The sequence below is a fragment of the Triticum urartu genome, chromosome 6 (genome assembly GCF_003073215.2).
Source record: "Triticum urartu cultivar G1812 chromosome 6, Tu2.1, whole genome shotgun sequence".
Taxonomy (NCBI): domain Eukaryota; kingdom Viridiplantae; phylum Streptophyta; class Magnoliopsida; order Poales; family Poaceae; genus Triticum; species Triticum urartu.
In genome coordinates, this window is record NC_053027.1 from 75,978,238 (window position 1) to 75,990,518 (window position 12,281).

The 12,281-nt window shown below is 45.0% G+C and overlaps 2 protein-coding genes across 2 annotated transcripts; one reads left to right on the top strand and one right to left on the bottom strand.

The window, feature by feature from the left end:
* The first annotated feature begins 1,791 nt into the window (after nt 1–1,791).
* On the top strand, nt 1,792–4,788 carry LOC125515124 (gamma-tubulin complex component 3-like). The gene is made up of 2 exons (XM_048680552.1): nt 1,792–4,186; nt 4,281–4,788. The coding sequence occupies exons 1-2, from the start codon at nt 2,004–2,006 to the stop codon at nt 4,534–4,536; spliced, it is 2,439 nt and encodes an 812-aa protein (XP_048536509.1). The 5' UTR covers nt 1,792–2,003; the 3' UTR covers nt 4,537–4,788.
* A 5,579-nt stretch (nt 4,789–10,367) lies between these two features.
* On the bottom strand, nt 10,368–11,948 carry LOC125514863 (auxin response factor 5-like). Its single transcript, XM_048680229.1, has 4 exons — nt 11,798–11,948; nt 11,628–11,674; nt 10,855–11,045; nt 10,368–10,641 (listed from the first exon to the last, which is right to left on the bottom strand). Exons 2-4 carry the CDS (start codon nt 11,640–11,642, stop codon nt 10,545–10,547), a joined length of 303 nt encoding a protein of 100 aa, XP_048536186.1. The 5' UTR covers nt 11,643–11,674; nt 11,798–11,948; the 3' UTR covers nt 10,368–10,544.
* Nucleotides 11,949–12,281: the final 333 nt, after the last annotated feature.

Genomic DNA, 12,281 nt, shown 5'->3' on the forward strand with positions numbered 1-12,281 from the left:
TATTGTACCGGGACCACCGGAAGGGTCCCGGGGGTCCACCGGGTGGGGCCACCTATCCCGGAGGGCCCCATGGGCTGAAGTAGGAGGGAACCCAGCCCATAGTGGGCTGGGGCGCCACCCACCTAGGGCCCATGCGGCTAGGGTTGAGGGGAAACCCTAGATGGGGGCGCCCCCTTGCTTGGGGGGCAAGCCCCCCACCCTAGGCCGCCGCCCCCCCTAGTAGATTCCATCTACTAGGGCCGGCGCCCCCCCTGGCACCCCTATATATAGTGGGGGAGAGGAGGGACTTCATACCCCAGCCCCTGGCGCCTCCCTCTCTCCCCGTTACGTCTCTCCCTCGTAGTATAGGCGAAGCCCTGCTACTGTGACGCCCTGCATCCACCACCACGCCGTCGTGCTATTGGATCTTCGTCAACCTCTCCTTTCCCCTTGCTGGATCAAGAAGGAGGAGACGTCTCCCGTCCCGTACGTGTGTTGAACGTGGAGGTGCCGTCCGTTCGGCGCTTGGTCATCGGTGATTTGGATCACGTCGTGTTCGACTACATCATCACCGTTCTTTGAACGCTTCCGTGCGCGATCTACAAAGGTATGTAGATGCATCCGATGACTCGTTGCTAGATGAACTCCTAGATAGATCTTGGTGAAACGAGTAGGAAATTTTTTGTTTTCTGCAACGTTCCCCAACAGCTATGGGTTGTGACATGGGTGAAGGTAGGGTGGTGCTATGGGTGATGGCATGGATGGAGGCCATGAAAAGAATGGAGCCAGTGGTGGCAATGAGGCCAATTATGGCAATACAATGTTCCAAGGCATGGAGACAATGGAAGCACAAGTGCCAATGAAGGGGATGAAAATTGAGAGGCTATGCACTTTGTTCAATGCAATTTTATTTGTGTTGGTGATGTACTATGCTTGTGGTTTGCATTTGAACTTTATATGTGGGTTTGAGTTGATTTTGATATGTTGATTTGAAGTTCAATTTAACATGTTGTCAATTATGTGTAAGGTCATTTTCAAAAGTTAAAATTTTATCCATAGTTCATCAGTTGTTTCAAAACATACGCAATTATGGAGGAAATTATGGTGCAGCTATCCTATTTTAGTGCAGCGGTTAGAGCAATGTTGCCCTATTTTAGGACAACTGTTTAAGATGATCATCTTTTCTTGCCAAAAAAAATCACTTTTTGATACCCTAATTTTCACTTACTTTTTGGTGTTCTCAAATAGTGTTGTTGTTGGAGATGCTCTAAATGAGCTCACATCTGTGTGGTTTATGGGAATGTTTGGTTACCGACACTGTTTTTGAGCCATCTACATCTATGGCTCAACTGAGACTGGATCAGTGGATACATACCAGAAATCATATTTTGCACATAGTTTGACAGACTGTATTAGGTTGTCTACATTAGGCGGTAATTTTATTGCACACATTCAGCCTAATTTGACTTGATTAAGAGTTAACACTACACCGGTCGAGTGCATAGGTATAGATCCATTAGTCTATATTGATTTTTTTTAGCGCCGAGTCTATTTTGATTTTTTTGAGGGAAGAGTCTATTTTGATCTTTTTTTATTCAGGGCTTTTTCTTCTTCTTCTTTTTTTGAGGGGGGTTTAGGGCTTTTTATCTTCTTTTTTTTTTGCTATTAGGGTTTTTGTTTTGAAGGGCGGACAGAACAGAGCATCCAGATCGACGGCCCACGGGATGAAGGAGACGACGGGCCTCCGCACTGCCCATCCCCAGCCCATGATAGGAAAACTCGCTTCCCCAGCCAAATGCACCGATGCCTCCCTCCTTCTCTTCTCCTTTCTTCTTTCCCTCCTAAAAAAACCCAAATCGACAGCGAGACGCCATGGCGATTCAGTTCTAGCTAGGTCTACCTCCCGATTCCCCTACCTTCTCGGCCGGCCGGCCGGCTTGGACTGCCGCACCACCTGCGCGCCGCCGCCGCCGTCCCCTTCCCGCGCCGCATCCGAGAGAACCCTAGCGCCCACTGCCTCCCCGATGGACGAGCACCAGTCCGGGGATCTCGTCAAGGAGCTCGTCCTCCGCCTCGTCCCCGCCGACTCCGGCGGCGCGCTGCGGTTCGCGCACCGGCTGCTCTCCAGCCGCCTCGCCCCGGCCGTCCTCCCGGACGAGCACGCGCTGGCGGAGTCCGTCAAGCGCCGCCTCGCCGCCTCCGGCCGCCCCGACGACGCGCTCGCCTTCGCCGACCTCCACTCCAAGCTCTCCGCCCGGTCCCGCCCCGCCTCCCTCTGGCCGCTCCTCTACCTGCTCGACTCGCTCTCCCCCCACCGCCGCGGGGCCGCCGCCTGCCTCCCCGACCTCCCCACCGCCGCGCCGCCGAGGCATGCCCCGCGGGCGCCCGGCACGCCCGCCGGCGGCGCGGCGCTCGTCTCCAAGGACCCGGACAACATCCGCGAGATCGCGCTGCGGGAGTACACCGAGCTGGTGCTCGACGAGACGGAGGTGTCGGAGGCCACGCTGGTGCGCGACGTGCTGTACGCCTGCCAGGGCATCGACGGCCGCTACGTTCGGTACGACAAGGCCAGCGACACCTACGACCTGCCCGCCGGAGTCCGCGTGCCTGGCTCCACTCGCACCCTGGTACGCAAGCTGTGCGAGGTCGGCTGGCTGTTCCGCAAGGTGCGAGGCTTCGTTTCCGACAATGTGAGCCGCTTGCCCTCTCATGCCGCCACCGAGGTCGGCACTGTTGCTCAGGCCTTCTGCTCGGCTCTACAGGAGGAGCTGTCTGATTACTATAAGCTGCTTGCAGTTCTAGAGTCGTACTCGTTGCATCCGATCCCAACACCTGGGTCTGATTCGGGTGTGTCAGGTAATTACCTCTCACTGCGGCGTCTCGTTGTCTGGCTTGCTGAGCCTGCGGTGAAAATGCGCTTGATGGCTGTCTTGGTGGATGGATGCCGTGGCTTGAGAGGTGGTGGAATGGCTGGTGCGATCCATGGGCACGCACAGCACGGGGATCCCATGGTTCAAGACTTTATGGGCCGCTTGCTGCGGCGAGTCTGCTCGCCGCTGTTTGAAATGGTCCGAAGCTGGGTGCTTGAAGGTGAATTGGAGGATGTATTTGGTGAGTTCTTCATTGTTGGGCAGCCAGTTAAGGCTGAATCTTTGTGGCGGGAGGGCTACCTTATTCAGTCTGATATGCTACCGAGTTTCATTTCTCCGGTGCTGGCACAAAGGATCCTCAGAACAGGGAAGTCAATCAACTTTCTCAGAGTTTGCTGTGATGATAATGGTTGGGCTGAGGCTGCCACTGAGGCTGCAGCCTATGTTGGCACCACAACAAGTCGAGGTGGGCTTGGTTATGGGCAGATTGATGCCTTGGAGGCATTGGTGGTAGAAGCAGCCAAGAGGATTGATCAACGTTTGATGGATGTGATCCATAAGCGATACCGATTTAAAGACCATTGTCTTGCTATCAAGCGATATTTGCTTCTTGGGCAGGGTGATTTTGTTCAGTATCTGATGGATGTTGTTGGTCCAGAGTTGTCAGAACCAGCCAATAGAATTAGCTCCTTCCACCTTGCTGGCTTGCTTGAAACTGCAATACGTGCGTCTGATGCGCAATATGATGACCGTGACATCTTGGACCGGATAAGAGTAAAGATGATGGATCATGGAGATGGTGATCGTGGCTGGGACGTCTTCTCCTTGGAGTATGACGCTAGGGTCCCTCTGGACACGGTGTTCACAGCTTCAGTCATGAAGATGTACCTCAAGATATTCAACTTCCTATGGAAGCTTAAGCGTGTTGACCATTCTCTGACTGGAGTCTGGAAGACAATGAAGCCTAATTGCATTGTTTCTTCTCCATTCTACAAGGAAGGGACAAGCATCAGGGCTCAGTTTGTTTCAGTTCTTCGGAAATGCCAAGTTCTGTTCAATGAAATGAACCATTTTGTGACCAACTTCCAGTACTACATTATGTTTGAGGTCCTGGAGGTTTCCTGGGCTCGTTTTTCAGAAGAAATGGATGCAGCAAAAGATTTGGATGATCTTCTCATGGGACATGATAAGTATCTCACTTCAATTGTGGAGAAGTCCCTCCTGGGTGAGAGGTCCCTGGGAATTTTGAGAAATCTTTTTGCTTTGTTTGACATCATATTGCAGTTCCGCAGCCATGCTGATAGGTGGTTTGAACGGATATATGAGCTGCAACTAAGGTTAGATTATTGCAGAAATAGCTAGCCATCTTTTCCTCAAAATCTCATCACGTCTACTGTTTGATTTACTTTTAAGTTTTCCTTCTTATTGCAGGGGAAAGAGTAAACTGAAAACAAAATCGAAGGAAACAGGTTCATGGCTGGAGGGGGGCAGAAAAGCCATGATTCAACTCGCAGGGGAACTTTTTCGGAAAATGGGTGAAGATTTGGATAGCATTGCAAAAGATTATACAGCTTCTCTTGATTCATTTATCTCCCAGTTGCCCCTGCAGCAACACGTTGATTTAAAGTTCCTTCTCTTCCGTTTGGACTTCACTGAATACTACAGCCGTGTTTCGTCCAACAAATGAAATGAGTGTGTGCTTCTAATGTGGAAGAAATAGGCGTTAGATTTACTTTTTGGTTGGGGTGGATGCTTATCATTGATCAATATCTGATATTTCTCGACCACATTAGTTAGTACCTTTTTTAGTTTTAGTTCACTTTTGTTGGAGTATATTTGTAGTGCTGGTATTTGCTTCTCAAGATGGCTTTGGTAACAGTGAAATATCTTTGACTTGCGACTATGGATTGATCATTTATGTATTGTGCATTGAGTGCCAGTATGTTCTCAAATACTACACTTGGTACTTCCAACAAATAATTTCTTTCACAAAAAAGCTATGCATCTGTTTGGTACCCAGATCATGCTTTACACTGACCTCATTCTACCATATGTATTGTGTCATACATTTTTTCCTTTTTGTCTTTCAAAGAAATATAATGTTCACTCACTGCATTCTACAATTGTGTATTGGCAACTCTCTACCGTCATATTTCTTTATGAATCCACGACTGATTTCAGACTACTGTGTATTGATAATTCTATAAGGTGTTTTGCTCATGAACATTGACTGCGGCAACTGATTTCAGACTTACTGTCTTGGAATTTGATAAAATAAACTATTTGCTACGTGCGTCTCCCAGGACAATTTAGTTTCCTCGTATGATATATCTCTTTGATATTTTGGATTATTTGGTACAGCTAGCTGGTGCCTGGTGGTGCTACTTTGTATAAGGGTTGCACTTACTGCTGTTTCTAGTTATATGATTAACCAGTAGATACCCTGTAATTGCGCCCTAAACTGTAGTGCCTCGAACTTAGAGAAAAGAAAGTGGAGGCAATGATCGCTAAGGTGATGTTCTTTATTCTAATATATTGCTTGTTTGAACTTCAAATCCTTTTAAAATGGGAACATCATTAAATTTGGTGATTCATGTGAGGCCTTGTTAGTATTTATTGCCGCTGTTCGTGCAGAAACACGATACTTGCTGTCCATCTCTTTAACTGTTAAAGCCTGCAGGTTTAGCAGCATTTTTTCGTTAATTGTGTCTTTGTTTCCTGAAAATAACTGACATATCATGTTTCTTTGTGTCACCACACAGGATTTGAATTTGTATTCGGAAGCTGCTTCACTAAGGACTGCTGCCACAGAGAACAGCAGAAAATTCGCGCAAAATTCAACAACATTGTGAAGGCGGTGCGTCTAAGTTAGAAGTCATCAATAAAGCAGGCATCTTTTCAAATATATCTGTAGTTCAACACCTACATGGATAGCGTCGACCCTTTCCTCGAGCGAGTGGAGGAGGCTGGCAGGTTAGATCACCGAGCGATCGAGGCCATCTAAATACCTTTCGTGCTTAATAGAATTACCTCCTGTGAGGCTGTGACTAGAAGCGAAACTGAATATTGCCCAAGTCGATATTTACCTGTTTCATAATGTAGTCCAGCAGCTGAGGATTTCTGATTGAATGATTCAGTTTGCTGTTTCCGAATGTGCAGGCAACTGGCAGGGGATGGCGCCTCTCCTCCAGATCCATCTGCCGCCGTCACAACAAAAACCACGTCCAGAGCCAGTGCAATGAGCAAGAAGTCTGAGGGCTAGGAAAAGGACATGAGCTGTGGTTCTTACCACTTTACCAGCGCATGGATGGGAAACCCAGTACATATCTCTGTTTATGTGGGCATGATGATGTAGTAGTGCCTCTAGCTGCTATTTATGTGCTGAATTATGCATGCGCTGGTTGGCTCGGCTCGGGGCTAGTTATTGATCGAGGTAACTGAATACTACGTGCTGATGTTATCTTCTATATATATGTAAATATGCACTGCATTTCTGACACACTTTCATTTTTGCTTTGGTTGTGACTTGTCATCAGATAAGATGGCTTTGTCGTCTTACTGATACAATTGAACATGACACTCTTCTTTCGCTGGGCAAAGCTAGTGGTTTATGTCTAAACTTCAAAACATCATCATGCATTAGATTAGAACCAACCTCTGAATTCCTGAAACTGAATTTGGAACCACACATAGTTTGTAGTTAATCATATCCAGAACGCTCGAGCCTCAAAATAAACGTTGTGCCGTCCTGGCCATGCTGAGACAGAAAGAGGAGATTCCTGACCATACAGATTGCTCAGGTTTTTGTGGATAATATATACTCCCTTCTTTTCCAAATATAGGTCTTTCTAGAGATTCCAACAAGTGACCACATACAGAGCAAAATGAGTGAATCTACACTCTAAAATATGTCTACATACATCCGTATGTTGTAGTCCATTTGAAATGTCTAAAAAAACTTATATTTAGGAACGGAGGGAGTACAAGCTACATGGATTGCTTGATGCTAATATTTCTGGTAGGGATAAGGTTTTCACCAGACACTTTTGGCAACATTTCTTCCGGTTAACTGTCACTCAGCTGAATTTGAGTAGTGCTAGCCACCCAGAGACAGAGGGATTAAACCAGTGCTTGGAAGCTTACTTCAGATGTTTTGTGCATGGCACCACTGGTTGCCGTTAGCTGAGTTTTGGTATAGCACCACTTATCATTCAGCTCTTAACACTACCCCTTTTTTAAGGCTTTTATATGGCAGAGATCCCAAACAACTGGGTGTTAAAGTTGTGCTGAAAGTGCTGTTAGTTCCCATCGACGGCTAGGGGTCAAGCCATTCCACAAGAAGGGAGAAATGTCACGGCGTATGAACCCGATAACACTAAAGATCAGAGGGAAGAGGTAGGGGACTAATTTTTTTTTTTTTTTGAGAAATAGGTAGGGGACTAACACTAAGGTGAAGCAACCGACCCGGGAAGCCCGTTAAGCATGACTAAAGCCCAGTGGTGCCAAGGCCCTGTAGCCAACAACTATCTACTTAAGTTGTCGCGGGCATCAAAGATGAACTAATTGTCCCTGCACCTGTGTGTGCTCATCCTTTCCTCCTCTCTTCCTCCTCAAGCCCCAGGATTTGAAACTCCCTCAAATCCTGTGCATCAGGAACTAACATACCGTCTAGCGCGCTGCTAGGGATTTCATGACCGTGACAATGACAACCTGATTTCTTGTCATCGTGCACATTCTTCACCCATGGTGACACACTCAGGACCGGATAGCCCCTCGATTGTGATGTGCTTCAACTAAAATACTGTCTCTCACAAACAGACACATGTTCACAAACACTTGACACGAACTTCATGACTCATCCTGCCTTAGCGGCATCATGTTGCCTCTCTCATATCGGCATTTCACTGACTATGGTGTAATCGAAGTTAACATCTCACCAATTTCGTACAACAATGATCTCACGCCGTCCCCATGCGGACCTCACACCCTCACACTGGCCTTGAGCCAACACATGACTTCATTATCTGTCTAACTCTCCAGAAGATGATCTTGACGTGCTCCACTGGACAACGGCCGCCAGCAACAATAGTGTGCTCACCGTCTTTGCCTTGTCGCTCCACCATACAATGATCGTCCGCCCTGAGGCGCTAGCATGAGTCACCTCTCTCGACCTCACCCCCGCATGGGTTTGCCAAGGATCCATCGCATCAAAATAACACTAACTAGAGTAGACCACTCACGCTGTAATTTGAAACATACACAAACATATACCATGATCATGATTTGGAAGCTAACCAAATCAGCAAGCTCGGATTATTTTCCAAATTCCAACAGATATTACTCCTTACTCTTTGCGAATGAGTTGTCATGTGTAACGCGCTATGTATGCCAAGCGGTAAATCTTAGTCGATGCTATGAGGTAAATACACCCGAAGTCATAGAACTTGCACACGATGGTCAGTTTGGTGCACAAACTTGTAAAATACATGTTTCCGGTCATCAAACTTGTACAAGCGTTCATATACGATCACATTTCATGTACACGGACGTATCCATAGGCTATATGGCATTCCAGTGTGGCCAGGGCCCATTGTCATCCGCTGTAGCATGTAGATCTGCAGAGAAGCCTTTGACTTTTTTTATTTTCGTATTAAGCCCCTAAAAATAAAATGAAAAAACAAGCGATGTGGGGTCTTGAAGCTGCAACGTGCCCTAGTAGTCACACGTGGACAACCACCAGACTACTGATCATTCATGTCTATGTAGCATGACTAATTTCTGTATCATGTAAACATTGACTGAAAATAATTTTTACAAGAAATGTAACACGGAAAAAATGAGCACCGTGGCTCGACCATGTGACCTTGTGCTCAAGGTTAACTAACATTACCACCGACAACACAACACGTCCAGATGTAAGAAAACAATTTATATTCTTGTGTTTGTGACACTCAAAAAATATTTATGTGTTACAAAAAAGGTACGCAGCATTTTAAAAAGTTTCAAAAACTTGTATTTGGAAAAATGTTAATCAACACAACACGTCCATATTAACATTTTTTCAAATACAAGTTTTGAAATTTATGTGTATTGAAACATATACTCCATGTGATACATATATGTTTTGATGTTTTAAATACTCCAGTATACATCTATGTTTTGATACACATATGTTTTAAATACTCCAGTATACATCTATGTTTGGAGTATTTAAAAAATATATGCTTAATACTTTTTAAGTGTATGATTGGCATTTTTTTCAAATACAAGTTTTGAAACTTTTTTCAACTATGTTTTTAACATTTTTGGATGGTGTGAAACATTTTAAAGCTACACAAACTGTTTTATACATTGTATAGGCATTTGAAAAATGTCATGACCAGTTTTTTTGGAATGCATGAACATTTTTAAAATGCAATGTATCATTTTTAATTACACAAATGTGGTTTACAATGTTTATTTTTTTTAAATGTCACACACCTTTTTTTGTAACACATAAACATTTATTAAATATCACAAACACAATAATATAATTTTTTTTCTTACATAGAACAAGAAGGAATAACAACATGAAAAATATTTGTCCCATTTGATATGTTGTGTTGTCGAAGCCCAGTGGTAATCTTAGTTAACGTTGACCACGAGGTCACATAGTCGAGCCATGGTGCTCCCTTTTTTGAGGTTACATTTCTTGCAAAATTGATTTTTCGGCCGTGTTTATATGATATAAAAACTATTAGTGCTATCTAGACATGAATGGTCATTGGTTTGGTGGTTGTTAACCCAAGCCTAGTAGGGGCACGTCCCTAGTTTGTAACCGAACCATCCCTTATTTTTCCATTTTATTTTAGGGGCTTTATACGTAAATAAAAAATTATTTTATTTTAGGGGCTTAATAAGTTAAAAAATAGGTGCATAATACATAAATAAAGAAAAAGCCTACAGATCTATCATGCGTGGTGGGCTTACAGTGGGCCCTTTTTCGGCCGTGTTTATATGATATAAAAACTATTCGTGCTATCTAGACATGAATGGTCATTGGTTTGGTGGTTGTTAACCCAAGCCTAGTAGGGGCACGTCCCTAGTTTGTAACCAAACCATCCCTTATTTTTCCATTTTATTTTAGGGGCTTTATACGTAAATAAAAAATTATTTTATTTTAGGGGCTTAATAAGTTAAAAAATAGGTGCATAATACATAAATAAAGAAAAAGCCTACAGATCTATCATGCGTGGTGGGCTTACAGTGGGCCCTGGCCATGCTGGTATGCCACATAGGCCACGGATACGTCTGCGTACATGGAATGCGACCGTATATGAACGTTTGTGCAAGTTTGATGACCAGAAACACGTATTTTACAACTTTGTGCACCAAACTGACTGTCACGTGCAAGTTCTATGACTCCTGATGTATTTACCTCCGATGCTATCATCTTCTCTTTCTCAGAGAGTTAAACACACTATTGTTGTGTGAAAATAGTACAGGCATGAAAAAAGTATATCCCAGAGACAATGCACGTAGCATTTAAATGGCGCGTCGCAGCACCCATGATCAAATGTATAGCCTTAGGAGAATTTAGGCCTCACGGCAAATATTGCAGCGCGCATGATCAAGCTAGTCTTGGCAGAATTTTAGCCCTCACAACAATAAGCTCACACATATACACTATATTCTTCACTGCATTGATTTCGTAGGCTACAGCCTTGATGTTAAATCACCACCCGGAAACATCGGCTGAAGAACCTCTTGAGGCGACAAGATCCAAATGGACTTGACGATGATCACAAACTCCCTGCAGCATCAATGCCAAAAATGTCAAGGTAACCGACCAGTACAATCTTTCATCATGAACAGTAAAAGAAAAGAGGGCAGTGTTCTAAACTTCTCATTTTTTTAAAGGAAATACGCACACATTCGTGTTTCAGTTGTATCAATTCATGACATTTTAACAGGGAATCTTGAGAAGTTCATATAGCCATAGGCAGAAAACTAACGGTGGACTTACTCCCATGGGTCATCACCGACAAATAGGAAGTCGCCCTCATAATCCTGGTAGATACATTTCCAACCCATACTCTGTCGATCTTCGAGTCGCCCTTCCATGCCAAACATGTGGGCCAAAGCTTGATTCAGTTCTCCATATTCAGAGAACCTACCAATGTCAATGGAACGGCTTATAGCCCCACGTTTGTGCACCTGACACACATAGGTTAGGATAACATACAGAAAAATGTTTAAGAAGAACACTGTACTATCATTTGGCTGAGCAAAAATCATCCAAACCCGCTCTCCCTTAAATTGTTTGGGCCAGGTCAACAGTTGGCGTGGCCCGAAGATGAATGAACCACCGCCACCAATTAAAGATCTTCATAGGAGTAAGGATATATTATTCCTAAATAATTTCCTATATATATATATGAGGAGAAGTGCCGGAGCTGGGCGGGCCATGGCCATTCGGCCTTGCCTAAGCTCCGCCAATGTGACCATACGTCCATACATACAACCGTCATCCTACTATATACATATCACATGCTCAATTGCTCATCCAAACCACCATACCTAAAATTACATCGCGACAAGCAGACTTGTCTTGGCAACACCGTACCATTTTCTGAACTACAATTGCTATATGCGCACGCATTCCTTTTTCTTTACAGAAAATTACAGTTAAATACGCCCCTTACAGTAAGTCTTTATTGTAATGCCTCACAAATTACTCTTATGCATCAGGAAACATGTACTGCTTGAAAAACGTAGTGTCGAGAGGAAAGAGCAAACCTGAGTTAATGGCATCCTCTGGCAAAGGGGCAAGGCGCCGAGGGTTTCTGTTCAACGAGGCGTCATCCGTAATTAGAGAATCGATGGAACTGAAAGCCCCGCCACCAAAAGACGGAATGGGCCGAGCAAAATGGAGGAGCGATGGGTGGGGGAGGGGCGAGGTTTCTCACCTGAGCACGGGCGGGGCGGAGGGAGATTCGGCTGCCGAGCAGAAGAGAGCAGAGGGCGGAGGAGCCAAAGTGTGGTGGTACAGATCAACTGATCAACTGGCTGTGCTCTTGTGCGGTGCGCGTAGGGGCACCCAACAATCAACAATGCGGTCGGCGAACAAGCACGCGACACGTGATCTTGTTTTTTGCCGTCCCATCGGTCAGATCGGCACACAGAATTATTGGTTCCCTCGTCAAAATAAATCAGTTTTCTGAACGTGAACCAACCACATTTTTTGAGCCAACCACAGGTTTGGTTGCTTAGAGCAACTTCAACGCGCAGATCCAAACGGACATGCGCTTTGTCTGCTTTTTATTTATTTGGATCGGCCAGACAAACATGCGCGTCTGATTTTTCATTTAGGCCAGCAGATGCGCCCAGCGGTTATATATAAATGGCCGGCCAAAGTCCACTTAAACAACTAAATTTTTTAAAAACAAACTA